The sequence below is a fragment of the Accipiter gentilis genome, chromosome 4, assembly GCF_929443795.1.
Source record: "Accipiter gentilis chromosome 4, bAccGen1.1, whole genome shotgun sequence".
Lineage (NCBI taxonomy): Eukaryota > Metazoa > Chordata > Aves > Accipitriformes > Accipitridae > Astur > Astur gentilis.
This window is the reverse complement of record NC_064883.1, coordinates 47,513,732-47,541,348: the sequence shown is the minus strand read 5'-3', so window position 1 is coordinate 47,541,348 and position 27,617 is coordinate 47,513,732. Positions and strand designations below refer to the sequence as shown.

The window sequence follows — 27,617 nt, the reverse complement described above, 5'->3', positions numbered from 1 at the left end:
AGGAGGGGCCAAGCCGCAGGACCCCCACGGTTGCAGGCAGCAGCCTGCCCAACCCATCCATCCCCTGCCCACCCCCTGCCCTGCACCCCAGGGGCCAACCCAGCTGAGCTGTGTGGCACTTCGCAGTCCTCCCCGGCACCCACCAGGGCCGCTGGCTGCAGGAGCCACAGAGGAGACGGCAGCAGTGTCACCATCACTGGTTTAATGCGGGGGGACGGACAGACACCACAGACACCCACAGGGGCTTGGGGGGGCAGGGGGTTGGGGGACAAGCCCCACAGCAGTGAGTGTGGGGTGCAAGAGATGTCACCCCAGGAAGGCTGGGCTCTGCGGAGCAGCCAGGACCAGGGCTGGCCCCTCCGGCGTGGCTGGCAAGATGTCTTGGCCACCCCCTCCTCGGCCAGGGCCGGATCCTGCCACAGGCAGCCTCTCCACCCAGGCTCCGGGATGGCTACCATGGGGATGCCGAGGTGCGGGAAGCCACAAGGGCTTAGCACCGCGCAGGAGCCAACACAGCGCTAGAACTGGCCGCAGCAGGGAGAAGGATCCAGCACCCCTGGGCTGGGCTCAGTCATGGCTCCACGGAGCCCCGGCTGTGGCCGGCAGCGGGGCAGCGGGTACTGCAGCGTGGCTCGGCCGCCCTCCAGGCCCATCGGCCAGCAGCAAGGGGGTGTTGGCAACAGGGGGGACAGGCGGCGGGGACGATGGCGAGGCGGGTGCCGGCCCAGCTGTGGGGCTCAGGGTACCGGTGGGCTGCCCGCAGCAGTGCCAGCTTGTCGGTGAAGCGGAGCAGGCTGAAGAGCTGTGGCCGTGCCAGGGTGGCAGGGCCGCGCAGCCGGCAGGCGCTCTCGGTCTGCAGGGGACCCAGGGCAGGCAGCAGGCCCATCGCCGCCGGCAGCATGGTCTGCAGGAAGCCGACAGCATTGGCACCCTCCTCCCCCTCAGGTAGCTGCAGCAGCTGCAGGCTGTTGGGCCGGGAGCGGGTCTCCAGCGCCCAGCACCGTCCCTCCAGGCACCGGATGGCGTGGTGGAGGCGCTGGTGGCTGTGGGCGAGGGCAGCCATCTTCCGCTCCTGGCCCCGCTCTAGCCGCTCTAGGCGGCTCCGCACGCCCCGCACTTCCCGGCGCACTGAGCCCAGGTCCCGGCACAGCCGCTCCAGCTCCTCCACCAGCACGGCTCGGACCCGGTCAACTTCAGCCCACGGGTCTTGGGCCTCACTGGAGGCCTCCTGCGGGGATGGGGCGCTCATTCCAGGGCACCTCTTCTTGGGCAGGCTCACCCCGCTGCAACTGCCAGGACACATGCCAGACCCCGGTGGGGACATGGCACCCGCTGCGAGCCAGAGGGTGGGAGCTCAGACGGTGCCACCAGCCCCCTCCCACGCCGCCCCCCCAGCCTGGCCCCAGTCCCCCCCGGTACCTTCTGCAAAGGGTCTCTTGGTCACCATCCCTGTGGCGGGGGGACAGGCGGTCGGTCGGGTGCTGCCGCCAGGGTGGGTGGTCCCTGGCACGGCAGTGCCGCGTGTCCCCAACACTTGTGTTTTGGCGGGGCTGCGGGGGGGCACCGCTGGTGCTGTCACCCCTGGGAAGTGGCACAGACACCCCATCAGCAGGGGCAGTCCCCCCAAAAACCTCCCCACCCCGCAGTGCTGCCCATCCCCGGGTGCTGGCACAGGACCCCACATGTGTCCTCAGCCCTTGGAGATGAGGGGCTGCCGTGCCCACCGGGTCAGGGTGATGCCAAGGCCCAACCATCGCTCTGCTCTGCACCGCGCACCCGGGCACAGCCGTTCCCTCCACCCCAGGGTTTCAGCCCCTTCTCCCACCCCGGGGGCCCTCGCCCCCCACACCAGCCCCCTGGCAGGAGAGGGACTGCAAGCACTGCCGAGCCCCCCACCCCAACCCTTGTGCCACCCACCTGCTGCGGAGACACTGCAGCCCCCAGTGCCTGGCACCGCAGCCCCCCGTCTTCTGCCAGCAGCCACCGGCCAGGCTGGGATGGGCTTGGGGGTGGCGATCTCCCGCAGGCAGTCGAGCAGCCCTTGCAGGGGGCTCTGCCCCACTGTCCCAGCTGGTGAGACCCCCACAGAGTCACCCTGAGGTGCGATGGGCAGAGGGGACCTTCAGCCCCCCCGCCCAGCACCACAAGGGTCCCCCCAGGGACCAGACCCCAAAGGGATACCCAGGCTTTGCAGGGATGCCCCTTAGGGACCTGACCCTACAGGGATGCCCCAGGGGACTGGACCCCCCAAGGATGCTCTCCTGCAACCCAGACCCCCCTCAAGGTTGTGGCCCCCCCCAAATATCAGACCCCTCCTCCAGGGATTCTTCAGGGGCCAGACCCTGCAGGGATGTCCCCCAAAGCCCAGAACTCACCGACATGCCCCCTCCAAAGCCCAGACCCCCCCATGGATGCCCCCATGGACCAAATCCCACAGGGATACCACCCCCCTCGCCAAAGCCCAGGCCCCCAGGGAAGCCCCTGCTCTCCAGGGGCAGCACTCCCCACCTGGGACCCTGGGGCTCAGCACCCCCACCCACATCCTCGCATGCCCCTGCACCTTGCTGGGGGGGGCTGAATTCCCAGTGACAAGGCACGTGCCCCCCAGGGACAGCCGGTCGGGCTGTGCAGGGAGGGAACACTCCCCCCTGCAAGGACCAAATCCTGCCCGAGCACCCCACTGCACAGCCCCAGCCCCCACACTCTGTCCCCCAGGGCTGCCTGAGACCCCTTGGAACCCACCAGGACCCTTCCAAGACCCTCCGGGAACCCCCCAAGACTCCCCCAAGACCTCACCAGCTGGCAGCTTGGGGCTGTGGCACAGCCCACCATCCCAGCCCCAGGCTACGGCCCAGGCTGCTGGCTCCCTGGTGGCACTGCTGGCGAAGGAGATGCCGCTCAGAGAGCCGGGGTGCCCGGCACCATCCCCAGATTGTGGGCAGCAGCGGGCAGGGGCTGCCGGTGACTTGGCTAGCGACGGGCCAGGAGGGGTGGCCAGGCCTGCAGAGCACACTCAGGGCAAGAGCTGACAAGACTTGGCTCATCCCACCCTTGCGCCCGAGACCCCCTGGCACAGCCCAGGAGCTGCAGTGAGTGCCAAGCGCTGTGTGTCTGGCACTCGCCTCAGCTTGGCAGGCTTGGCACCGGCATCCTAAGTCCTCTTGCCACCCCAGGGTGCAGAGCACATCCCTGGCACCCACCCATGAGGGACACAGGGTGGTACCCAAGCCCCAGCGCCAGTGAGCACGGGGTCCGGCAGCTCCCTCCTGCTGCCTCCGCAGAGACTGGAGACCAGCACCCAGCCCTGCCGTGCCGTGCCATGCCATGCCATGCCATGTCATGTCGTGCCATGCTGCAAGAAGGTACCATGCCTTGCCATGCTATGCCATGCCATGGTGGACTGTGGTATGTGCATGGTACCACACTGTGCCATGGCATGCACTCAATGGCATGCCATGCCTTGCCATGCTGCATGGTACAATGCCGTGCCATGCCATGTCATGGGCATGACACTGTGCCGTGCCACACCTCTGAGCAAGCGTCGACCAGGCAGAGATTGGTGACCGCTGGGCAATCCCCGCTGCCTCTCCCCAGGGGCACGGGAGCTGCTTGCTGAGGGGCTGGGGGCAGCAGGATGGCCAGAGCCCCTCACCACTAGCTCCTCCAGGCATTTCTCCAGGCTGCGGAGTGGGCAGGTCTCCACCGGTGCCTCCATTTTAACTGCAAAAGCCAGTTCCAGTCCCCGGCCCCCCGGTAGCCAGGCATCCCTGGACACGGCTGGGAGCAGGGGGCCAGGGGGACACCCGGATCCCTGGTACCAGACGCCTGCACACCCTCACCCCCATGCCAGGGTCCACAGCCCCATGGCTCACCCGCTGCATGCACCATCCCCAGCCCCACTGCGAGGCTCTGCCAGCCCCCGGCTCCCAGCGTGGCCCAGCTCCACGGGGGCCGGTGTCTGCCGGGGGGCTTGTCCTGCAGGCAGGCAGGCCGGCCCCGGGGAGACCCCCCCTCTGCAGCAACACCTGTGCCAGCATTAGGAGAAACCCCTGGTCGGGGCTGGGTGCTCTCAGGGCACCGATGCCAGGACCCCCTGCCCAGCCCTTCCCAGGCACAGCCAGTGGGTGCAGCCCCCACCCTGCCATGGCTCAGCACGTGGCTCCCCACACCCGGGTCCACGACAGCGCTGCCAGGGCTGCAAGGCGGCTTTGCCTCCAGCACCTTCACACCCCCACTATCACACATTACCAAGGCAGAGCCCCCACATCGCCGGTGCCCAGCAGGGCAGGACCAGGCTCTCACCCACCCGGCACAGCCCCGGTGCTCACCACCTGTGCCCGTCTGCTCAGAGTCCGCTGCCGCGTCCCTGCTGCTGGTGGCACCCAGCTCTGCGCCAGCCTTGGGGCCACCGAACAGAAACTTGGGGATCTCCTTCACCAGCCGTACCAGGGCGCCGAGGGCTGGGCTGCTGGGGGGCCCTGGGGGACAGGGGAGGTGGGGGTGCCAGGAAGGGCAGCCCCCCCAGCCGCCGGATGCCGAGCTCTCCCCAGCCAGAGGACTGGGACCCCCACGCTACCCCCCACTCTGGCTGGGATGAGCACCGGGGCAGGGCCCTACCAAGGGAGGCCAACAGTTGGGATGTCCCCTCCGTCACCTCCCGGTGCAGGTCCCGCTGCCATTCCTCCAGCAGCTCCCACTCCTCCACTGAGAACCGGACCTCCACGTCCTCGAACGTCACCGGTGCCTGCAGGGACACCTCCTGCCAGGGCAGCAGAGCCGGGAATAAACCACGTGTCTGTGGGGCATGGGGATGCTCTTGCTGATGCTGTGGGGACATGCTGTGGGGCTGGGGAGCAGAGCCAGCCTGCCAGGGGAGAGGGAGAGCAGAAGCCAGCAGGTGCCGGCCGGGTACAGGATGAAGCCACTGTCCCCAGAAGAACCTGGAGTGCCCGAGCCCCTCACAGAGCCATGCCAGGCGGTGGCAGGACCCCCGGTCAGGCCCGAGGTGTGCGGCGAAGGGGTGTGCGAGCGGCCATGCCAAGCTCTGGGGCTGGCATATGGCTGGGAAAGGGCGTGCTGTGCCCATCCCGCACGGGCACGGAGGCAAAGGCATCCCGGCACGCTTCCCGGCACACTTGCTGACAGGTCCCTGTGCGCTTCACGCTCCATCAGGGAGGACGTGAGATAACCTGCTCTGACACCCTGGTATTTGCAGCAGGAGTCACTTTGTCCAACCTTTCCCTCCCCGCACAGGCTGGGCAGGGGCCCGATGCCATAGGCGATGGTCGTTGCCAGCTCCGTGCCACCGTACGCATCCCGCTGACATCAGCTGTGCAGGGATTTGCCAAGACAAGGTTGCATTGAGAGGTGCCAGAGGAAGGTGGTTCACCCACCTCCCACAGTGTTTGCCCCCATCCCGCTCCCGGCCCCTCTTCCGAGGGACAGCAACACCCCCTCCCCGCGTCCTCCGAGCGGGAGGCGTGAGTGGCCGCGGGCAAAGCCAGGCTTTGCCACCGGCACCCCCGGCAGCTCACCCCTCCAGTATGGCAAAACCAGGCTCAGTGCACACACTGACTATTCACGTGGGGGTGCTGGGGTGCTTAATCCCCCCCCAGCCTGGAGAGGGGACCCTTCGGAGGGTATGCGTGGGGGACACACACCTGACACCAGCCAAATCCGACACATGCCCCGGCTGGTGCTCGCCCTACGCCAAGCTGGGGGGGTGAGGACCAGCCCCCAAATCACAGCATCCCCCCAAGTCTGGGGCTGCCCCCCACCCGCCCCTGCTTTGCTCGCCCGAGGTCGCGGCCAGCCCGGCAGCGCCCCGTGTCCCGTGGGAGCCTTTGGTCCCAGCTCCTTAGGGTGACCCCGCTCCTGCCGTGCCCGGGGCCACCCCGGTGAGACGGTGACACCCCCCCCCGGGACGGGCAGCCACGGGCAGAACTGGCAGCGCCCCAGCCCCACACTGCCAGCTGGACCCTCTCCCAAAACTGCTCCGGAGGTGCTCCCCTCCCCGGTAGTCCCCCCTCCCGGTGCTCTCCTCCATCCTGTTGCTCTCTCCAGCCTGGTGTTCCCCCATCCCGGTGCCCTCTCTATCCCGGTGCTCACCCATCCCGATGCTCCCCTCCCCGGTGCTCTCCCCTCCCTGGTGTTCTCCTCCATCCCGGTGCTTCCCCCAGCCCGGTGCTTCCCCCATCCCGGTGCTCTCCCCTCCCCGGTGCTCCCCTCCATCCCGGTGCTCTCCCTATCCCGGTGCTCTCCCCATCCCGGTGCTCCCCTCCATCCCGGTGCTCCCCTCCATCCCGGTGCTCTCCCCATCCCGGTGCTCCCCTCCATCCCGGTGACTCTCCCCATCCCGGTGCTCCCCTCCATCCCGGTGCTCCCCTCCATCCCGGTGCGCTCCCGGTCCTACCTGCCGAGGCGCGGCCATGGCTCGGCAGCGCGGGTCCGGTGCCCGCTGCAGGACGGCGGGCAGCGGCGGAGCAGCCCCGCTCCCGGCTCCCCGCTCCCCGCTCCCGGCGGAGCGCGGCTGGAGCTGCCGACCGACCCCCGGCACGGCTCGGAGCGGGACCGCGGCGCCCAGCAGCCCCGGCCCGGTGCCCCCGCTCCCCCCCGCCGCGGGGCACTGCCGGTGCCGGTACCGGGGTTCGCCCCCACCCCGGAGCAAAGCCCCCGTCCCGAGGCGCCCGGGCAGGTCCCGCGGGGCTGGGGGGTGCGGGGCCACCATGGCACCGGGGGACCGGGACGGGGGGTTGGCACGGGGGGGTCCAGCGGGGGCTGTGGGGCTGGGGTCGGTGGCACCGGGGGACCGGGACAGTCTATGGGAACCGGGGGGGTTCGGCGGCACCGGAGGGTCCGGGGTCGGTGGCACCGGGGGAGGACGGGGCAGGACAATCAACGGGGTGCGGGGTAATTGGGACCGGGGGACCGGGAAGGGCGGTGACACCGGGGGACCGTGACAGTCCGTGGGGATCGGGGAGGTCGGTGGCACCGGGGGGCAGGCCGGGACTGTCAATGGGGTGCGGGCTAGTCGGCACCGGGAGGTCGGTAGCACCGGGGGGATTGGGGGCGGTGGGTGGCACCGGAGTCGCTCGCCCCGCCCCGCCCCGCCCCGCCCCGCCCCGCCGCGGGGTCACGGCCCGGCCCCGCTTCTTCCTCCTCCCGACCGCCAGGGGGCGCCTCGCTCTCCGCCAGGCCCCGCCCCTGCAGGCGGCGCCTCCTGGCGGCCGGGCGGGCGGCGCTGCCGCAGGGCGCGCGGGGCCGGTGGCGGCGGTGGCCGCCATGTCCCGCCGGGGCCCCGCTCAGGTGAGGGCCTCATCGGGCCGGGTGGGACCGGGACAGGAGCCCGGGGAGCGCAGGGTGCCGCCGGTCGGGCCTAGCGCCAGTACGGGCCCAGCGCCAGTACGGGCCCCGCCGGCCGCAGAGCCCGGGGCGGGGGGGACACACGGACACCCCGGGGATGCCGGTCCTGAGGGACGGAGCGGAGCGGGAGGGGGGGGGGCGGCAGCCAGGGTCTGGCGGGTCCCCTGGGGGGAATGTGGGGTCCGGGGGAGACCCTGGGCCGGGGTGCCCCCCCCCCGCCCACGCTGCCCTTCATTTCTGCTTCCCCCCCCCTCCCCCCGCAGGAGTCGGGCACCCCCAGGCGCAGGGCGGTGCAGGCCATGGGGCCGCGGGCATCGGCGGGGCAGGCGGAGGCCCAGCAGCTGCAGGAGCTGAGGAGCCGGACGGAGAGGGCGGAACGGAGGCTGTTGGCCTGCGAGAACCTGGTAGGGGAGCTGGGCAGCAACCTGGCCGCCCTGGGCAGCCTCCTACAGGAGTACGGGCAGCTGCAGAAGCGGCTGGAGAACATGGAGAATCTGCTGAAGAACAGGAACTTCTGGATCCTGCGGCTGCCCCCCGGCTCCCGGGGAGAGGTCCCGAAGGTAAGGGCCTCCAGCCTGGCCCCTGGAAGCGCCAGCACCGTGGCCGGGGGGGGGGGGGTGGGGGGGTGTTAGGAAATGCCAGAGCCATCTTAGCAGTGAGCTTGGGCAGCTGAGAAGCTGCGAGTCCTGGACTTGCCTCTCGCAAGCCCTGATCTGGCCAGGCATGCTTTGGTCTGTGCCTGCCCTGAGTTCTGGCAACCAAAGCCAAGCGCTCAGTTGAACGTGTGTGGTTTCCAGTTATCTAACCGCATCAGAAGTCACCAAGAGCCTAATACTTGTGATTCCAGGTACCGCTTACGTTCGATGACATTTCAGTGTACTTCAACGAGGAGGAGTGGGAGAGACTGGACCGCTGGCAGAAGGATCTGTACAGGGCTGTGATGAGGGGGAACTACGAGATGCTGATTTCCCTGGGTAAGGCACAGAGTCTGCACCTCCAGATGAGCTTCTCTCGCGGGTAGGCTGGACTGCTTCCCACCACAGCCTGACTGATGGTCTGGTTTGGCGGGGCTGGACACCTGTAGCTAGCAGAACCTCTCTTGGGCAGTCAGACCCATGCATTTTTCCTCCTTCCCGTTTGTGAAGCAATAACAATGTAACAGATGCCTGTAGTAAGTAATAGTAGCAACAGCAACACAAGCAATATTGATTATAAAAAATATCTATCTGAGATGCTGTTTCTAATGACTGTGTAAGTGGATTCCAGGGTCAGGGAACCATCATGATCTTCCAGCTCAGTTCAGGAATTATCTGGGTGAAGTCTCATAACTGCACCTTGAACAAGTTCGTTTTCTCTCTATTTAGCCCCTATGTAAAGTGACAGGGACATTTCCATCTGCCTTGGTAAAGAGCTAACCTAATCATGCTCAGTCTTTCTAAGGGCACCCAACATGTTTTTGGATGATTTGGACTGTAAGATACTCCCCGCCAAAAGCTGTTTCTTGGGCACGACTAGTAACGTACCGCTCTGTGCAGCTACTGAAGTTGAGGCTTCGCTTTTCTCAATAATATTCTGCAGAAACAGAACAAACCTGTTCCTCTCATGGTCCATCTAATGCAGACATCTCTAGAGAGCAGGAAGGTTTCTGTCCCTACACCAGAACAATAGCTCAGAAGAACTGCTCTTTAAGTCACTGTTGAAATGGGAGGAAAATGTTAAAGATAAAGCCTTGCCCTCTCCTTTAAGATTTTAGTTCATGTTCTGCTACTTAGATCTTCTCTGTACTTGAGCTACAGCTGTGCTCATGGGTGGATCCTGCCAAAGGGCCAAGAAAGCAGCACCACCTTTATCGTTAGGCCATGGATAATTTATTTGTGTCTGTCTGTGCTGTCTGCTAGCTCTGGGATTATGGGTCACCTGAAAACATTTGAGAGTTTGGCAGAATGAAGGTGCAGCCAGTTCCTAATAAAACACACTGTCCTCTGCTCCTCTGCCCCGTGAGCAGACTATGCTGTGTCCAAGCCTGACATCCTCTCCCGGATCGAGAGGGATGAAGAGCTTTGTGTCAAAGACGGTCAGAAGCCCCCGCTGACGCGTATCGGAGACAGTCAGGAGCCCCTGCAAGCACCAGAAGAGGTGGACCAGGTGGAAGAGGCTTTGGGAGAAGAGGAACTTCCCATGGAAGCTGACAGGGGTAAATTACATGGGTGCCAGGAGGAGGTAGCAATTCCTGTCTCAGCTTTGTCAGGAGATCTCCCAGAGGTGTCTGTGTTAGAAATGAACTGCTCTGAGGGTCTGTTGACTATATTGACTAAACCTCCATGGAGTACCTTGAATCTCTCTTCCATGAGGAACATTTACGCTTAGTCAGATGAATCCTGTGGAGAAAAACAAAGCCTGTCAGGAGGGGCTGGGATAGACTCTAGAGTGGTGGGATAGACCTCTTGTGATCCTTTCCAGTCCTGTTTCTGTGCAGTTTGGCAATCCTTCACCTCATTGTGTGCATGAGCCCTGGGGCTTCCAAAGACACTCCTGCTTGCCTCACTGAGAGAGGAGACATGGTGGAAAGTGAGGAACGTGGGAACATGCAGTGGGAGGAGGCTGGAGCCACTCTGCTAGTGCTGGGAGGAGCAGGAAAAAAATCTAAGAGTGCGAAGGCTGGGCAAGAAGATAGGAGACACTGGAAAGGGACAGGCAGACCCCAACAGAAGAAGAAATGTGTGGGCAGAGCTGTGATCGAGAGCACTTTCCTGCAGGACTGAGGAGGGTCTAATAGGGGTTGAAGAAGCCCCAAGAAAGGCCAGGTGAGCACTGGCAGGGGGCAGAGGACAGGGCAGCCTCTGTCCTTTGGGGAATGTTACTCAGAAATGACGCGAGCCCCAGCTGTGTGTTTGGGGGTTGGTTTGTCAAGTGCTTCTGGGAAGAGAGGAAAAAGATACCACATAGAGAGAGGCTGTCCCTCTCCTTTGAGATTTTAGTTCATGTTCTGTTACTTAGATCTTCTCTGTACTTGAGATACAGCTGTGCTTATGGGCAGATCCTGCCACAGGGCCAAGAAAGCAGCACCACCTTTATCATTAGACCATGGATAATTTATTTGTGTCTGTCTGTGCTGTCTGCTAGCTCTGGGGATAGGGAGAGAAGGGTCACTTTGAGAGTTTGGCAGAATGAAGGTGCAGCCAGTTCCTAATAAAACACACTGTCCTCTGCCCCGTGAGCAGACTATGCTGTGTCCAAGCCTGACATCCTGTCCCGGATTGAGAGGAATGAAGAGCTCTGCATCCGAGACGGCCAGGAGACCCCGCAGACACGCGTCCGAGACGGCCAGGAGACCCCGCAGACACGCGTCCGAGACGGCCAGGAGACCCCGCAGACACGCGTCCGAGACGGCCAGGAGACCCCGCAGACAAGCGTCCGAGACGGCCAGGAGACCCCGCAGACAAGCGTCCGAGACGGCCAGGAGACCCCGCAGACAAGCGTCCGAGACGGCCAGAAGCCCCCACAGACACACACTGGAGATGGTCGGGAGCCCCCACAGACACCAAAAGAGATGGACCAGAAGGAAGAGGCTTTGGGAGAAGATAAAGTCCCCGTGGAAGTTGACACAGGTAAGTTACATGGGTGCCAGGAGGACTTGCTTCCCTGGGCCATTCCTGTCCCATCTCTCTTGGGAGAGAGAGGTCTAACTGCCTGTGGGAGAGGGCATGGCAGGTCACTGTGCTTAAGAGGAGCATCACCAGTGAAAAGCAGAAGCCTTGGGGTATGTTGGCAAGGTGCTGCTAAGGAAACTGGAAGGGGTTCAAGGGCCTGAACACAAGGCAATGTGGGAATACTACCTGTAGAGTTGGTAGGGAGGGTTTAGGAGGGATGAGGTTGCTCTGCAGAGGTGACGGCACGCAGCAGCTCGGTGACTTTCCTCCCAGCCATCCCTCTGCTTTTGGTCCTTGTGTGTGGCTTCACTCCAGGTCCTTCTAACACCTTGCATGCTTTCCATAGAACCATAGAATCACTTAGGTTGGAAAAGACCTTTAATTAAGATCATCAAGTCCAACTATAAACCTAACACTGCCAGATCCACCACTAAACCATGTCCCTAAGTGCCACGTCTACTCATCTTTTAAATACCTCCAGGGATGGTCACTCACCCACTTCCCTGGGCACCCTGTTCCAGTGCTTGAGAACCCTTTCAGTGAAGAAATTTTTCCTAATAACCAATCTAAACCTCCCCTGGTGCAACATGTCATGGCTTCTCGAGCTGCTGCTTACTCTGGCTCTTCGCCACACTCGCAACACATCTCCAGTCAGCATCACACCAAAGCAGAAAGATGTGAGCTCTCCACAGGTGTTAAAAATTGCTCTTCTCTGCAAACAGAACTCCCCATCCTCGTGATGAATGTCATGTCCCTGAGTGCGCAAAAAGGGCAGCGGCGCAGGGAAGATCAGCCTGAGACAGAGATGGAAGAGGACCCGGCTGAGTCCAACACTGGTGAGTAACCCTGTGCGGGGGAGACATGGGGCCCTGCAGGCAGGAAGCAGCTCCAAGCTCACTTGAACCAGGGAGGGAGAAGGAAGTTTCAGGCTTCTCTTATCACCAAGCAAGGGAGGGGTCTGGTGCTGGGCGTTTCAGCCCTATCATCTCTGTGGAAAGAACAACAGTCCAGCTGGTGTTCCTTCTATCAGAAATTGGGGGTGAGCTGGTCGCAGCAGCATGCTTCCTCCAGCTGTGCTGCATTACAGTAGAGCTCTCCTTGAACTCGGGTGGCCTAATGCTTCCCATGGTACGGCCCTCTTTGTGCCACAAGCAGGGAGTGTAGGAAGGGGGGGCAGCCGTCTGCAGATACCCTCTCTTCTGGTCCTGAAGTTTTGCCAAGCTAACGCACAGAGCTTTCCTCTTCCAGGGATCCAGAGCTTGTTTCTGGGACTGGTGGGCAGAGTTAAATGGCACTGGTTCTGGGCGTGGCTTATGCAAGCTGAATGGCCTGGCTGCAGGGGGAGCATGGAGAGTTTGCCACACAACCCTCTGCACTGGAGCCGGTTTGCCTGCAACATTTGGTGTTTGCTGGCAGTCCCAAGCTTGACAGAAGTGAAGAGCCTGAAGTACTGCAGGCTGTTGCTTTTCAATGATCTTTTTTCCTGCTGCGTCATTGGTGTTGCAGTTTTAGAGGTGGATCCCTTTGCTCCACCAGCCCCGATGGCACTGCAGCAGACCACAGCCTGGTTCTTCCTGGGAGCAAGAGCTCTGCACCCCAAGACCACGCTGGGTTGCTCAGGGTGTGTGGACAGGACACTGTGTGGCACCTGCACCTTTCCAAACTGCGTTCTCAGATTTGTCGGTAGCTCCTTCATTGCTAAAAGCCTGCTCAGTGCTTTGGGACTTAACCACAACTGGGGTTTGTCCTGGGAGCATGAATGACCAATGCCCATGTTGCTCTGTTTCAGAGGAAGGCTCTGTAACAGAAAATGAAAGGGCATGTGAAGGGACTTCTCTTGATAACATCAAAATTAAGGAAGAGGAGCCTGAAGCATTGCAAGAGGTTTCTGCACCCTCTTCCAGTCCAGAGATCCAGAAGTGCCCCAAAAGTGAGCCAGCCAAGGCCAAGAGCAAGAAGAAGCCAAGCAGATGTGCAAGCAGCAGCCTCCTGATGGGCAACTGTCGGCGTGGCTATGTGCGTGAGTGGTCGCACCCCTGCACCGAGTGCGGGAAACGTTTCCGTCTGAAAATCAACCTCATCATCCACCAGCGGAGCCATGCCCAAGAGGGGCCCTACGAATGCACAATGTGCGAGATCAGCTTTGCGGACAAACGCCACCTGGACCTTCACCAGAGCATCCACATAAAAGACAGGGCCTTTGGGGCCAAGGTCTGGGGGAACGTTCACCCAGAGCTGAGGATCCGGCCGAGGAGGAAGTTCTGCGGGGCTTTGTGCGGAGGTGCCCACAGCCTGGGCAATGGGACGTATGCTGGGGGTCCCTGGCTGGGCCAGGCCAAGGAGGAGCTAGACAGAGGGAGCCCTAAGTCTCGTAGGAAGTCTGTGCTGAAATGCAGTTTTTGCAAAAAGATTTTCTCTTGCACCTTCTCCCTTCGGCGGCACTTGCAGACCCACTCGCGGGAAAGGCCGTATTGCTGCACCACCTGCAAGAAATGCTTCACCCGTAGAACTCACCTCTTGCGCCACGAGAAAATACACGACCGCCAGAAAGCCCTGGCTGCACTCCAACAGCCTGTGAACATCATGCCAGTACCCAAGCAGCCCCAGCCACAAGGAGCCCCAGAGACACCCACAGGTGGGAGTGTTCCTCACTCACCAGCCCAGGCATCTGAGAGAAATGTTAGCCCTGTGGCCACCGCAGCCAAAGCAGTTCCAGCAAATGAGCTACCGATCGGTCCTGCAGAACTCGGACCGCCAGACAAGAACTGCCACATCCTTGGCTGGGGTGGGAGAGCTGTCCAGCCTGTGGTTAGACTAGGAAACAGGGCAGCGGTTTCAGGGGTGACAGAGAAATGACAACAGGAGAAATCCAAACTGCTTGTGGCCCTGGAGAGAAACTGTGTGAGCACTGATTTTGCACATGGTGGGGCACTGGGGTTGTGAACCATCTGTCCACTGGATTTTAGGAGCTTTCCTGAATTGCAGAAGGAAACAAAAGCTTGGATACCACCATGGAGAGTAAATTACAGAACCCTCCAGTGACCCAAAATGCTTTACCATTCCTCAGACTCTCGTGTCTGCTGGCTATTGCATGAAATCTTCCCAAGCTGACCTTCCAGCAGCTGAGCTCACCTATTGATGCTGGAGCTGACCCCTCACATTTGGAAATAAAATTACATGGTGAAGAGGACAAAGGGAATGCAATCAAGCTGGCAAGCCAGGCAGCCTTCCCAAGGAGCTCTTCACTTCACTGACAAAGTTTCTTGACCAACACGCCAGATGAAGAGAGCATGGCATCTCCGAGACCCCATCATGTCCTGGCCATGCTTGTCTAATAACCCACCCTGGTGAGGAAATCTGCTAACCCCTCAATCAGGTTGGGAACATCTGGGCGTTGCATTGGAAGATCCATAGAACAAATCAAACCACAATATTTTCTGCTTGCGAGGGTGCTGCAGATGTTTCTGAGGTCCCAGCAGCACTCCTTCCTTCAACGAAGCCAGCCCATGAGAGCCAGAAACACCCACGAGAGTTAATTCCCTCAGGACCAGCCTGCACAGATGGAGAGTCACTTTAGAAATATTTCACGGGTAAGATTACTCCTGCGCTGCAGCAGCAGTCCATGCGAGGACCCGTCCTTGGCACTCAGGCGTGTTGGCTGCCACATGCTGACACTGGTTCTTGCACGGTGCAGCCCCTCCACTAGGCCCCGCTGCAGAAGGAAGTTCCCACTCTCCAAACTGCAGGTCGTCTCCTTTAGTCATGTGCAAAATCCCACCATAACTAATCCTATGGAAGACTAGTTCTGCTAGCTACCTCAAATGTCTTGTGGAGTGAGACCTGCCTGGAGGCAGAGGAGCAACTGGAGCCCAGTAAGCAATGAAAGCCAGGCCAGGTGTGGCTCTGGTGTCCCCAGGAATCACTCAAACCGCACGTGTCCATGGCCAGAGCCCTGTATGCATCACGTGCACTGCTGGGAAGCACAAATCATGTACCAAGAAAAGAAATCGGTCCTGGTGGCATCACTGTGCAGACCAAATGGAGAAGCTGTTAAGACTCTTGAGTTTAGTTTTCTGGGGGTTTTTTTTCATTGAGTTGTTTAATGTAATTATTTGACATCACAAAGTCTCTGTCTTTCTCCAGGCAGGGAGCATGGGGAAACACTTTGTTTATCACAGTTTTCATTCCTGGCCACTTACAAGGTCTGATGGGCTGCAGAGGTGCTGCTGTGGGCAACGTGCTTTGGGCACCAAGAAAATGCCTGTGTCACATCCTGCTGTAATCCTTGGTGCCAAGCGGTGCCCAGCTACCTCTGTGCCCTGCAGGAGGGACAGCAGTGTCAGAGCTGCTCCTTGGGGACACACACGCTGTCCCACTGCTTCTCTGGGCCAGTTTCTCACTCAATTCCTGTCCCCTGGTATTGTAGAGTGTGCCTGGACTGTAGTTTTAGCCATGAGGGGGTGACGGTGGCAGACAGGTTGGCCCCGTGTCCCCAAAGGGATGGCATTGCCTGCTGCTAAGCCCTGTAGGATACAGGGGTGGTTGATGCCTTACGGTCACACGGTGATGGTGTGTCTGGTAGTGAGCTGTGCTCCGGCAGAGCACAGTGGTGTGGGGTCTAGTGACCGAGCTGGTTATCCCTGCCCCGGTAGAGATCCCAGTAACCCCCAGTTGATCCCAGTGACACAGGATGAGTTAGCGGGCGTGATGGTATTGCTGGTGGGCAATACCTCCAAGGCCAGTGTGGAGGGGCCAATTGCCTCAGCCAGGGCATTTCTTCTGAAGCTGTTGTGACTGGGACCAGCGTTTCCTATGAAATCCCAGATCCCTTTTTCAGGCTATGGAATCAATAAAGTATTTGTCCGTACTGCTACCTGCTCACGTACTGCTTGTGGCTGAGTGATTGGCCTGGGCAGAGTGAGGCAAAGAGCAGCTCCAGCCTGAGGGGGCCCCACCGGGGGGTCATTGCTGGCAGCTCTGTCACCCCCTTCTGTGCAGTGGCTGGCCAAGACCCTGGGGAACATCCCAAGGGTGAATGTGTGGGGAAGCATAGGACTGTCATCTACCATTGCACCTGGGAGGGCAGTGGTGGCTAGGGGAGCCCCAAGAACGGGGCTGGGGGATGCTGGGGCAGCCTCCGGGAGAGCCTGGGCCCAGCCTCTGTGCTCCCTCCCATCACTCTGAGGAGCCCCCAAGCCACCTCTGTGGCCACACAGGGCCATGCAGGGGGACGCTGTGGCCCTTTGCGGCCATCCTGGTCCTCGCTGGACACCCCCCGGTATGTCTCAGTCCCTTGTGCAAGGTCCAGCACCCTGGTGTGTGCCCCACGGCTGGGCAGAGGGGCAGGATTCTCCCCAGCCCTGACAGCCACAGCACTCTGCCCAGGGCAACGCAGGCTGCCCTGCCAGGTGCCCTGCCTGCACTTGACATGGCCGCCGAAGCCACTAGGGGTGCCCTCGGTGCGTAAGGCCACCATGACCTCAGCCCGTGGCAGCAGCCATGCTGTGTGAGGGTGGAGGTGCAGGTAGGGATGTCCCCGGGGTGTTGTCACCCACCACTGTCCCCAGCATGTCCCCTGGGATTGTCACCCATGCACCCCAGGCCAGGGACTCCCCTGGCCAAAGCGAGGGGATGCAAGTGCTGCCTGCGCCCTGGTGTGCCGCTGCCTGCGAGTGCCCAGGGCTGGTGCGGTTCCACTGGGGACTCGGGCTGCTGAGCCCCAGAGAGCTATGCTGGGTGCTCCCCCCACGGGGACGAACACAGCGGGCGCAGTGGGCTGAGCCCTGGGGACACCCCAACCCTGGGGCCTGATGCTGCCTCGTGCCAACCCACTGTGGCAGTTGCCACACGGGGAACCGTGGCCAGGAAGGTCGAGCTGTCTGCAGGCAGGAGGATGAGTGGCCAAGGGGACCGGGGCAAGGCAGGCAACATAGCGGCCCCAAGTGCCACAGGCAGGGCTGCAGGCAGGAGGGAGGCATCGCTCTGTCCTGCCAACACACCCTCAGCACTGCTGGGGAGTCCCATGGGGCCCAGATCCCACAGAGTGGGGCTGTGATTGGCAACTCCACATTCCCGTGGTGGGGCTCATACATTCCTATGGGGCACCTCCGCATTCCTCCCCTCATGGCCCTGTCCTCCTCCCCAGGACTGGCACGAAGCCCAGGGCCATCACACTCGGGCTCCTGCTCTTTGTTAATTGCAAGAACTCATCCCCAGGGTGCCTGATGCCAGCCGGGCCACAGAGGGCTGGGGCAAGTTGCTGAGCTCTTCCCCCCAGCCCCTGCCCAGAGCAAAGGGCCTCGTGCCATCGCAGGTGATGGGATGAAGCGGGTGATGGCGGGGACACAGGGCAGTTGCCCGTGGTGTGCCGAGCATGAGCTGAACACCTGACTGCACCCACAGGAGGGGTGTACACTATATTTCACAGGGCCGCATACCCACAGCTCCCTTTGCCGGGTGGAGGGTACACGGTGCTAGCCGCCTGAGACTGCCTCTTGCCGACACCCCAGAGTGCAACAGGAGACCACATCAGCGCAGTCTTTTATCCGAGTCTTCCCGGCTCGTCTGATGACCCTGACTGCTGCCCAGCCACAACAGCCCCTACCCGGGCCACCGAATGCCCCCACGTCATCGCCATGCTGGTAGTCTTTAAATAACCCTGAGTTCGACCGCGCCGCGGTACCTGACACAGCTGCTCCTCAGCCAAATTCCCCTTCCACAGGGCAGCAGCACAACCCGGGTCGGCTCTGGCTGCTGAACTTCTTCTGCTGCCTCTTGGGCCAGTCTCTTCACGCTCTGCACGTTTCCCTGCCCGCACAGCACATCAGGCTGCCTCCATCCTCCTCCTCCTGGAGACCCAGGCAGTGCAGAGCCCCACGGCAGTGCAGAGTGCGCCATGGTGATGCCACGAGCCCCACAGCACTGCGGACAGCCCCGCGGTGGTGCAACACCAGCTGCCTGGTGTGTCCCCTCGTCGCAGGCTGCTGCACTTCTGTGGAACAGCCTGGAGAAACTGCCCCTTCCCTTCTCCAGCCTTCATGCTACCGATTATCCTGGGTCAAAGCCTTGCAGGGGCTGGTCTCCAACTCCCGGTCATGGCTTGGCAAGCTGACGGCAGGAGAGCTGGCAATGGCGTGGACCTTCTGGTGGTGATTCAGAGACTGCCGGTGCCGGAAACTCTTGCTGCAGCCGTTGCACTGGAAGGGCCGCTGCTGGGTGTGCCGGCGCTGGTGCTCCTCCAGCGATGCTTTCTGGGGGAAACTCTCCGTGCATTCGATGCAGCGGTAGAGCCGTTCCCCAGCAGCGCTGGCCCGCGCGGGCCGGCCTGCCCACCCACCCCGCAGCTGCACCCCGTGGATGCGCTGGTGTTTCTGGAGGTGGTGCTTCTGGATGAAGCCCTTGCCGCAGGCAGAGCAGCGATAGGGACGCTCCCCAGTGTGGATGCGGTAGTGCTTGTTGAGGTTGGACTTCTCATTGAAGCTCTTCCCGCAGGCAGGGCACTGGAAGGGACGCTCGCCTGTGTGCAGGCGCTGGTGCCGCAGCAGCGCAGCATGGTGGGCCAGGCTTTTCCCACAGGCTGTGCAGATGAAGGAGCCATTGCTCTTCCTCGCCTGGTTCTGCTGCCGCACCAAGAGGTTGCGCTTCAGCCGGACGCTCTTCCAGCCCAGCGGGAGCACGCGGGGCTCTTCCCCCGTGGCGCAGGGACGATGCTCCTCCAAGCTGGGCTGTGATGAGGCCACCTCTGCGGTGGTGTCTTCTCCCAGCGGCATTCCCTGGGGCAGGGTGAACGGCTGGTCAGTCCCCACACCAAGCACATGCTCTGTTGGGAAGGGCAAGCCCGGGGCAGGATGAGCTTCCACGGGCACCACCACGGGCTTAAATTCAGGCTGGGCGGTCCCGTGTTTGCAAAACTCCCCTAAGCCCTCTGCTGCTGCCTTCTGCTCGTCCAAGCCAGCGTGGCTCTCCCAGGGCACTGGCTGCTCCTGGCTCAGGGGAACCTCCTCTTCCAGTCTCGCTGAGGGTGCCTGTGGCAGAGCCAGGATTTCAGATCCTTCCTCCTGGGGCTGCTGCTCTTCTGTCTTGATCACGATCTTCTCACCTGCCGAGAGACAGCAATTCATTCCCGGCAAGGGAAGCTCTCCCATGCCCACAGCCCCAGTGCAGGCACGGGAGCCAACCTTCCCCTGCAGGACATTGGTGAGACGAATCAGCAAATGTGCCGTTAAAAAGAGAGCAAGAAGGTTTTACTGAGAATGAAAAGGGAGAAGGACACAGGAGGTGGAGGGGGCATTGGCATCTGTTGGGGGTTACCCAGATATCTTGTTGGACCTCAGAGACATTTGATGGACTGACAGTGCAATACTCATAAAGAAACCAAAACAGAGGAAACATGAAGGCAAAGTTGAGGTGCAGAGTCCTCTGTCCTGGACGGAACTTTGTCAGGAATGGCAGGGTTTAGGTGGGTGAATCTGGGGAAAAGGATCAAAGCAAAACCTTCCAGGAGCAGGAGGGAGTGTCTGTTTGCAGGTGTACAGCTGCAAAGCCACCCTCGCACTAAGCCTTGCCCCAGGTCTCCCTATTTTCCACCCTTTATGGCAAGGGGGGTCTTCTGGGCTTAAAGATTTGGTCTTAAAAGTTTTAAGGAGCCCCCAATCGCATGGCTTAAATTCCCAACAGCTTCTGACCCCCTGCAAGACTGGAAACACTCCCTGCAGGGATGTGATCGGCTCGGCTGGCCCTGTCTCTAGCAGGAGCAGCAGTGGCACTGCTGTGGGCAGGCTCCAACCCCCCTCGCTTTGTGGGCAGGCAGCAGCGGCGTGCGGGCAGCAGCAGACCAGCACAGCGGGCATAGACCCTGCCCAGCCCAGGCACGTCGCTAGTGCTCGTTCTCAGCCTTCGCTGCCAAGCAGCTGCTGTGACTCACCGGCGCCAAGGTGCCCCAACACAGCTCCCTTCTCCGACAGCCCATGGGTCCTCGTACCCAAATCCTCCCCATCATTGGCCAGTGGCAGCAGAGCAGGTTTAGAGCTGGCATCTCCAGGCCCTGGGAAAGAAGAAGGGGCGGTATGAACTGCTGACGCTGGGGACCAGCACCAGCTCCCCTCGATAAAGGGCTGCTCTCGCACAGCGAGAGCTGTGGGGCACCCAGAGGGGTCCTGGGGTCCCAAAGCAGTAGCTCAGGTTTCCCAGGACTGTCTGAGCAAGGAGGCTGGTGTCAGCCAAAGCAGGCAAATGACTTCAGTTGCCCCAAGAAGTGATAGCTGGGCACTCAGCCTTTAAAATTTCAGCCAAAAATAATTAGTGCTAAAATTTAGGACTGTCTGCAGCAAACCCCTACAGGGCGGTATACATACGGCCTGTGTCCTGGCAAAAAATGGTGCAGGAACGCAGGTTGCAGACACAGTGTAGGCACGTCACTGTCCTGACCGCACAGGGAGGACTCTTCTCTGCTCCCGCAGACACTGTGCTGAGTCCTGGGACGCCAGTGGATGTCTGCTCCTCCTGCAGTGCTCCTGCTCATGGGGGCAGAGCCTCACAGGGCAAGTCAGGGCTGACAGAGGGCCAAATCCTGGCAGTGTCTGAGTTCCCCCACTGACAGCACTGCTGTGTTGGCAAGACGAGGTGTTCTTTGGGTGCACAGGGTGAGCATGAAGCACCGTTGTCACCCACCAAGGGGCACCAAACCTTAAATGTGTAAAGGCATCACTTCTCACTACCTGTTCTCCAAATACCCAAACAACACAGCAGCCTACAAGTAGCTGTAAGCTGGATTCAGCCCAGGGGATGATAATGTGTCTGACATGTGAGTAGAGACTGATCCTCACCCAGAGAGACCACAGCCTCGTAATTCCCCTTCATCATGATCCTGCAGAGCTCCTTCTGCCGGCTGTCCAAGCTCCCCCACTCCTGCTCTGGCAAACTGGCCACATCATCCTCGCACGCTGCTGGCACCTGAAACCACAGGAGGCACCGCCTTGGCGCTTCCCTACCTCGTCCACACCACCCCCCCACCCCCTCCCAGTCCCCACCACTCCCCCCAGAAAGCAGAATGTGGGGTAATGCAGTGTGGGTCCAGAGCTTCTACGGAAAGAAGCCATGTCGCAGCCTGAAGCCAGGGAACAATTTCAAGATGGCCCAGCGAGGCTCAGTTGTTTCCCCACACACACAACCAGGACAGGTTCACAAGCACCTCTCGTTCCTTTGATCCACACCAGCAGCCTGAAGCAGCCAGGTGAGCAGTAACCCCCTCATGCAGGAGCAGGATGGGTGGGAAGTTACCGTCCCACCGGTGAGGTGACCAGTGGGACCCAGCAAGGCTGAAAATGCTCAGGGGGCTTGTGCTCTGCTCCCCCTCTTCACTGGGGACAGGAAGGAGTGGGCAGTCTCCGACTGCTGCCTTGGTGTGCTGGCTCTCAAGGCAGAGCACTGGAGGGGGCACATCCATGCTGCTCTGCACAGCTCCCCACAAGAGCCAATGCTCACCGGCCGCACTGTCGCCTGAGGCGCGTCTCCACTGCCTTGGGCACGTCAGCATTACCCAGGGCTCATCTGTGTCACCTTGGACATATCCCTGTTAGCTGGGGCTTGTCCCTCTTTGTCACCGTGGGCATGCTGGGGCTCGTCCCTGTTACCTGGGGTTTGTCCCCATCACCTAGGGCACGTCCCTGTTAGCTGGGGCTTGTCCCTCTTTGTCACTGTGGGCACGTCCCCGTTAGCTGGGGCTCATCCCCGTCACCTTGGGCACGTCCCCGTTCTGTGGGCCCATTACCTTGGGCTCGTCCCCACCAGGGCCTGGGCCGGGCCTGGGTGCCCAGCGGCTGCGGTGCTGGAGCTGGTGCTCGACGTGCTCCAGCCGCCGCGTGTTCTCCTGCACCAGGGCGGCCAGGGCGGCCCACTTGCGCTCCAGTCGACTGCCGAAATCCAGCACCGCTTTCTCCAGCCCCGTCACCTTCTTCTCGGCCGTCTCCGCTCTCCCCTCCAGGCTCAGCAACCTCAGGGCCTGCGACTCCACCTTCCTCTCCACCGCCTGCACCGCCGCCACCACCGTCCACAGCGAGATCTCGGGCACCGCCGCTGCCTTGTCCCCCTCGGGGCCGGGCCCGTGGCCGGGGAGGGGGCCGTGGCCGTGGGGCTGCGGCGGGAGCGGCTGCCAGGCCTCGGGCCCCCACTCGGGCTCCTGTCGCGGGGGAGGAGAGGAGCGATGAGGGGCCGCCCCCGCTCCCTGGGACCGGTGAGCCCGCCGCACCGTTTTCCCTCCCGCCCCTCACAGCGCCTCAGGGCCCGCCCGCCCGGGCCCACCGACCCCAGCGCCGGGGGCTAACACCGAGGCTCGCCGGCAGCGGGCCGGGGTGGGGTGTGTGTGTGTGTGGGGGGGGGGGGTATCGCTCCCCTCCGCCCGGTGCCCGCGGTGGGGGTCGAGAGGAACCGCCGCCTCCCGTGTCCCGTCCCCCCCCCCCCCCGCCCGCCCGCCCGCCCCGTACCTGAGCGGGGCCCCAGCGGGCCATGGCCGCTCGCGCTGCCGCCGCCGCCGCGCCACAGCGCCCCCTGGCGGCCCGCCCGCAGCACCGCCCCGCGCCCGCCCCAACTCCCCCCCCCCCCCCCCGCCCGCCTCCGGTGCCCGGACGGACACGGACACGGACACGGACACACCGGCACCGCCGCTCCTGCCCGTTCCTCCAGCCTGCGACCTCCCCCCCCCCCCCCAACCTCAAGACCCGGTGCTCCTCCGGCCTCGCTCCCCACGGCATCCCCCCACCGGCATTCCCGGTACCCCCACCCCCGCGCAGCGCTCTCCGGGGACGGCCAGGCACGGCAGGGTGCCCCCCCCCACACCCACCTCCCCCCGGAGCCAGAGGAAGCCACGTTCAGCCACGGGAAGGATCCTTATTTCTACAGCATCTTATTGGTGTGCTCTCCAGAAAAGGGACAAGTCCTCCACCACAGCAGCACCCACTCCCAGTGTCCCACCCGTCCCACCGGGGCTTCGAGAACAAGGAGCGACCCGCACACCGAGGGTCTGCACAGGCAGGGCTGGGTGCCCACCGTCCCCGCAGCAGGGCGGGAAAAACTGGGCGACACTGCCCGTGTTCCAGCCTTCATTGGACTCGCTCGCATCCGTGGTCAAAGAGGGAGAGGAGGAGGAGGTGTGATGGCGGTCTCCTGTCCCTGTGAAGGACACCTCCCAGCTTCCCACCCCCTCTTCTACTATGCTTCCCGCTTCACGCCTCTGCGTCCGCGCCTACAGGCAGCTGGTCCCCACAGGGGTATGGCCTGCCCTGCCGCATGTGGATCCTCTGGTGCACGATCAGGTGGTTGTGCTGCTTGAAAGTCTTCTGGCACACGCCGCGCTGGTAGGGCCGCTCGCCCGTGTGGGACCGGTGGTAGCGGACAAACTCAGAGACTCACGTGAAGGGACAGAGGATGAGTTGGTGGCTAGCGTGTTGTCGCTGGTGCAGGATCAAAAAGCTCTGGCTGGAGAACCTCTCCATGCACTCGTTGCACGTATACATCATTTTCCCAGGTGACAGCGGGTATCTCTTGGGGCTGGGCTTCCCCCACACCGTGCCATGGTCCCTGCTCGGGGGTTGGGACTGGGAGGCAGGGCACTGGGCCCGGCCGGAGCACTCCTCCGCCTCCAAGGACTGGCAGAACCCCTTAGCTGCCCGCGCCCGTAGGTGATGCCGGATTTTCTTCTTGGACATGAAGCTGCGGTTGCAGTGCACGCAGATGTAGGGCACCCAGTTGCTGTGGCTCCGCTCGTGGATGATTAGGTTGATCTTCAGCAGAAAGTTTTTCCTGCACACAAGGCAGGAATAGAATTTCTCCCGGGTGGAATTTCGCTGGCAGGCTGCAGTCCGGCCCACGCAGGAGCCGTCCATGGCCTCTTCCGGGGCGGCAACCGCGCAGCTGGGATCTGCCTGTGCCGTCGCTCTGCAGACATCTGGTATTGCCTTCTTACCCAGTTCTTTGGGAAGGTCTGCTGCCAGACCTTGGCCACCATTCCCTGAATCTTTCACATCCCCCTCTTCCAGGGGCGTTTCAGGCACTGCCAGCTTCTCCACAGCAACCTCCTCCTGCGGTACCTCCACTGGGATCCCCACCTCGGCACCTGCTGGGAATTTTTCAGAACCCAAACATCACTCTTCCACGTGGTTTTGAGGACAAGGCATAAAGAGCAAAGGGCTTTCCTCCCACCCCCCCCTCGCCTCCCACACCCGCCCCAGCCAGCAGCCAGCACAAATCTCAGCCCACTCTCCTCTTCCAGCTCAACGTCTTCACACCCAGACTGCACGAAGACTGGGCACAGCTACAGCTCATCCCTGCAGACACCCCAAGGGTGATTTGAGATGACAAATGTCACCTAGGTAGGATGGGGGGTCTAACAGAAACATCGGGGCTCGTCCTTCGAAGCAAATCAACTCGGTGGGCTGGTTCACACCGTGCCATGCCTCATCCTTCACGGTTTCAAGGCTGGCAACAGGATTTACTGCCAGAACCCTTTCTTGGCCTGTCTGAATCATGTAAAATCCTGTCTTGAAAGCTCCAGGCCCAGAGAGAGCCCTGTGCAAACTTCCTGCTGCCCTCCGAGTGTGCCAGCGGCTCCTCGAGGCTGCCAGCCCCACCAAGGAGGGATGAAGGGCTCTGTCCCAGTACCTGCTGTGGGAGGACACAATGGAGACTGGTTCAGATTCACCGCTTCATGACAGCACCTGGAGAGAGGGCAGGAAGGGGACGGGGTTGGCTGGCCGAGATCTGCTGGGACAGTGGTGGCTTCATGAGGGACGTGTGCTGTGAAGGCAAGAAGAGCGATGATTATGATGGGTGAGATACAGCCAGGCAGGGGCCCGAGATCCCTCGCATCAGCTGGGTTTGCCAGCCACTCACAGGCACTGCAGTTTGCTGTGACCCTGCTTTCCTCCGGGTTCATACAGTTCCCCTCGCAAGGCTCCTTTGTCGTCATCTCCAGCAGACCATTGTTGCTCGCGCAGCTCGGGCAGTTTGGCTCTGGGGAGGAGAAGGGCACTTGGCTTTACCAGCAGCCAGCTGGGAACTCAGAGGAGCAAGCGCAGGGGTGGGGGTGCCCCCTCCCAGGCCTGCAGGGGATCAGGATCTTTGCAGCAGCACGCAGCAGCTGCTGGGTCAGGGGAGCGCGACCAGGCTATCGATGTGTCCCAGCACGTTCCCTGTGTCCTCTCCAAGCACAGGCTGTCTATAGCCATCACAGGAGACACCTCAGTCCCTGTGGCTGAGGGCAGGGACTGCAATGGTCCCAGTAAGCGGCCAGGAGCCAGAATCCTGGCACAGAAGAAACCCAGTGTCACACACCTATGGCTGGCTGCAGAGATATGTTTGCTTCTTCCAGGTCTGACTCTGCCGGTGTGCACAGCTCTTCTGCTCTTTCGATCCGAGATAAGAGTTCAGGTTTGGATAGGGCACAGTCTGTTCAAGAGCAAGACAGACATCAGAGGCAAGATGCCACAGCATCTTTGAGGGTGCGCCCACAGCCCGTCAGCACAGAGTCAGTCCCAGCCCAGAAAAACTTCATCTCCCACCAGGGCCGTGTCAGTGCCAGTGGCACACAGGGACTTACAGGCAGACAGGGACCAGCAGGCAGCACTTCTAGAGGAGAATATGAAAAGCACCCTCTGACATGTCTGACAACTCCCCCAGCAACAACTGCAAGAAAATCCATCCTTGCTCCACAGGGGGGAAATCCCTGCTACAGAAAACTCCCCCTTCTCCCAGAAATTCATCTTACAGATAGGAAAATGCTGTGAAGCACATAAAAGAATTGTAAGGTTCTTGATTGAGTGTTAGAGCGGGTACACCTCCCCGCAGCTCCGCAGCCTGCCTCGCTACCTGTCTCTGCTCCAAACCACCACGTATCAGTACTGCTGCTCCTCACGAGCCAGGAGCTCAGCTGGCCAGAGCGTGCAGTGCTGGGTGAGGATGAACGGCTGACTCACCCCACTTCGACAAGAGGCACTGCGAGGGGAAAGCGGGAGTTTCCTGCCCTGCTCTGGGATTACGCTCGCCCCTCAACTCCTTCCTCAGCACTTTTGCTCTGGCTCCTCAGGCTGTGCTTGCAGGGGACTCCCATGGCATGAGAGGGTGGCCCTGGCTGGGAAGTCCAGGCTCCTGGTCCATCACCTGAGCACCAGAAATAATTAATTACAAGCACAAGGCTCTAGGTGTGCTAGGCAGTGTGTCATAGCATTGTTTAGGATGGAAAAGACTTTTAAGATTGAGTCCAACCAGACTTTTTGGAAAGCTCATTTCCAGCTGTGAGGGCCACACATTTGAAAATTGAGCCAGAGGCAGCCCAAGTGCTGCCCCATGAGATCATCTCCCGCCGCCTAGCTCTCCCCCTGCAACAAGGGAGCGCGACCAGCCTCGCTTCCCACACCAGGCAAATGGACGGCACATCTGCCACACTGACGGGAAACCACATGAGGATCTAGAGAGATGTGGAAGCAGGAATTTCTGTGATGAAAAGAGGGAATTTCTGTGATGACAGCCCAGGGAGCTCAGTGTACCTGTTCTCCAAGAGGAGAAGACACTGAGCACTTACTACCCCTCCTGCATGTACCTGCCAACCTCCGACCTGCCAGAGAGAAGGGACAGGGAATCGAGTGGATCATCTGAGGGCTGGAGATCCCAGTGAAACGCAAAGATGCAGAAAAGTAACCCTGAGAGAGCTCCCCGGACAGCGATGGCAACCGCCAAACCAGTGCAAACAGAGCCTACACAGGGACACCAGCATCTCGTAGTTGCCTTCCATCACGGTCCTGTACAGCTCCTTCTGCCCATCGTCCAGGCTTGCCCACTCCTGCCTGCTGAAGTGCACCGCGATGTCCTCGAAAGTCACCGGCTCCTGGGAGCACAGGGGCTGGGCTGTAGGAGGGGGCAGCTCCCCCTCAAACAGCTCCCAGCCCCTCAGACACCGCCCCCCCGGCCCAAAGCAGCCCCCCAGACGGCGTCCCACATGTTCACTCCCAGCCCCCACAAAGCCCACCCCAACCAGCTCCCAGCCCCCCAGCAACCCCACCAGCAGCCCACTAGGTTCACCCACAGCCTCCTGAAACCCACCTCAGCCCCCCCCCAAACAGCTCCCAGCCCTTCAGTGGCCCCCTAAGCGACCCCCAAGCTCCCTCTCGGCCCCCTCAACTTCCCAACAGCCCCCTAAGCGGCCCCACAGGCTCACCCCCAGCCCCCCCATGACCCCAGGAGTCACCCCCCCCCAGGCCCACTTCCAGCCCCCTAAGCGGCCCCCCCGTGACCGGCCCCCAGACACCCTTCAGCCCCACAACGGCTCCCCAAGCGACTCCCCCTCACCTCCTCCAGGCTCACCCCTTGCTCCCCACAAGCGGTTCCCAGGCTCAGCCCCGCACCTTCCCGCCTCCCCGCCGCCCCCCGGCCCCCGACCCCGGTCCGTACCACCGGGAGCAGCAGCGTCCAGGGGGGCCAGTCCCTCAGGGCCGCCTCCGCCCGTTCCAGCCGCCGCTCCAGCGCCTCGAGGCGGGCGTTCAGCTCCGCCATGGCCCCCGCCGCGGCCGCGGGGAAAGGGCCAGGGCCAGGGCGGCCCGCGCCGTCGCCGCCCCGCCT

General features: G+C 61.8%; 4 protein-coding genes across 8 annotated transcripts; 1 reads left to right on the top strand and 3 right to left on the bottom strand.

Annotated features, from left to right (window-relative positions):
- Nucleotides 1-499: 499 nt before the first annotated feature.
- On the bottom strand, nt 500-6,482 carry KRBA1 (KRAB-A domain containing 1). Its single transcript, XM_049798964.1, has 8 exons — nt 6,413-6,482; nt 4,618-4,756; nt 3,873-4,478; nt 3,529-3,777; nt 2,797-3,000; nt 1,918-2,070; nt 1,420-1,581; nt 500-1,332 (listed from the first exon to the last, which is right to left on the bottom strand). The coding sequence occupies exons 1-8, from the start codon at nt 6,428-6,430 to the stop codon at nt 572-574; spliced, it is 2,292 nt and encodes a 763-aa protein (XP_049654921.1). The 5' UTR covers nt 6,431-6,482; the 3' UTR covers nt 500-571.
- A 750-nt stretch (nt 6,483-7,232) lies between these two features.
- On the top strand, nt 7,233-15,885 carry LOC126037599 (zinc finger protein 777-like). Of its 2 annotated transcripts, XM_049798013.1 has the most exons (7): nt 7,233-7,305; nt 7,626-7,922; nt 8,210-8,336; nt 9,368-9,556; nt 10,584-10,970; nt 11,735-11,848; nt 12,802-15,885. In XM_049798013.1, the coding sequence occupies exons 1-7, from the start codon at nt 7,282-7,284 to the stop codon at nt 13,866-13,868; spliced, it is 2,205 nt and encodes a 734-aa protein (XP_049653970.1). In that variant the 5' UTR covers nt 7,233-7,281; the 3' UTR covers nt 13,869-15,885. The 2 variants fall into 2 exon arrangements, with proteins under 2 accessions (XP_049653970.1, XP_049653971.1); XM_049798014.1 differs by lacking the exon at nt 9,368-9,556.
- On the bottom strand, nt 9,564-22,551 carry LOC126037606 (zinc finger protein 777-like). Of its 2 annotated transcripts, XR_007505767.1 has the most exons (6): nt 22,493-22,551; nt 21,781-22,188; nt 20,837-20,963; nt 19,936-20,055; nt 17,695-19,110; nt 9,564-9,740 (listed from the first exon to the last, which is right to left on the bottom strand). XR_007505767.1 is itself a non-coding variant. In XM_049798032.1 (5 exons), exons 1-5 carry the CDS (start codon nt 22,514-22,516, stop codon nt 18,053-18,055), a joined length of 1,737 nt encoding a protein of 578 aa, XP_049653989.1. In that variant the 5' UTR covers nt 22,517-22,551; the 3' UTR covers nt 15,966-18,052. The 2 variants fall into 2 exon arrangements, 1 of the variants encoding a protein (XP_049653989.1); XM_049798032.1 differs by lacking the exon at nt 9,564-9,740 and having other exon boundaries at nt 15,966-19,110.
- Nucleotides 22,552-22,900: 349 nt separating this feature from the next.
- Nucleotides 22,901-27,616, bottom strand: LOC126037609 (zinc finger protein 614-like). 3 transcript variants are annotated; one of them, XM_049798041.1, is made up of 6 exons: nt 27,450-27,616; nt 26,760-26,886; nt 25,338-25,451; nt 24,897-25,016; nt 24,666-24,800; nt 22,901-24,123 (listed from the first exon to the last, which is right to left on the bottom strand). In XM_049798041.1, the coding sequence occupies exons 1-6, from the start codon at nt 27,549-27,551 to the stop codon at nt 23,414-23,416; spliced, it is 1,308 nt and encodes a 435-aa protein (XP_049653998.1). In that variant the 5' UTR covers nt 27,552-27,616; the 3' UTR covers nt 22,901-23,413. The 3 variants fall into 3 exon arrangements, with proteins under 3 accessions (XP_049653998.1, XP_049653999.1, XP_049654000.1); XM_049798042.1 differs by having other exon boundaries at nt 22,901-24,120; XM_049798043.1 differs by lacking the exon at nt 27,450-27,616 and having other exon boundaries at nt 26,602-26,783.
- Between the last annotated feature and the right edge of the window lies 1 nt (nt 27,617).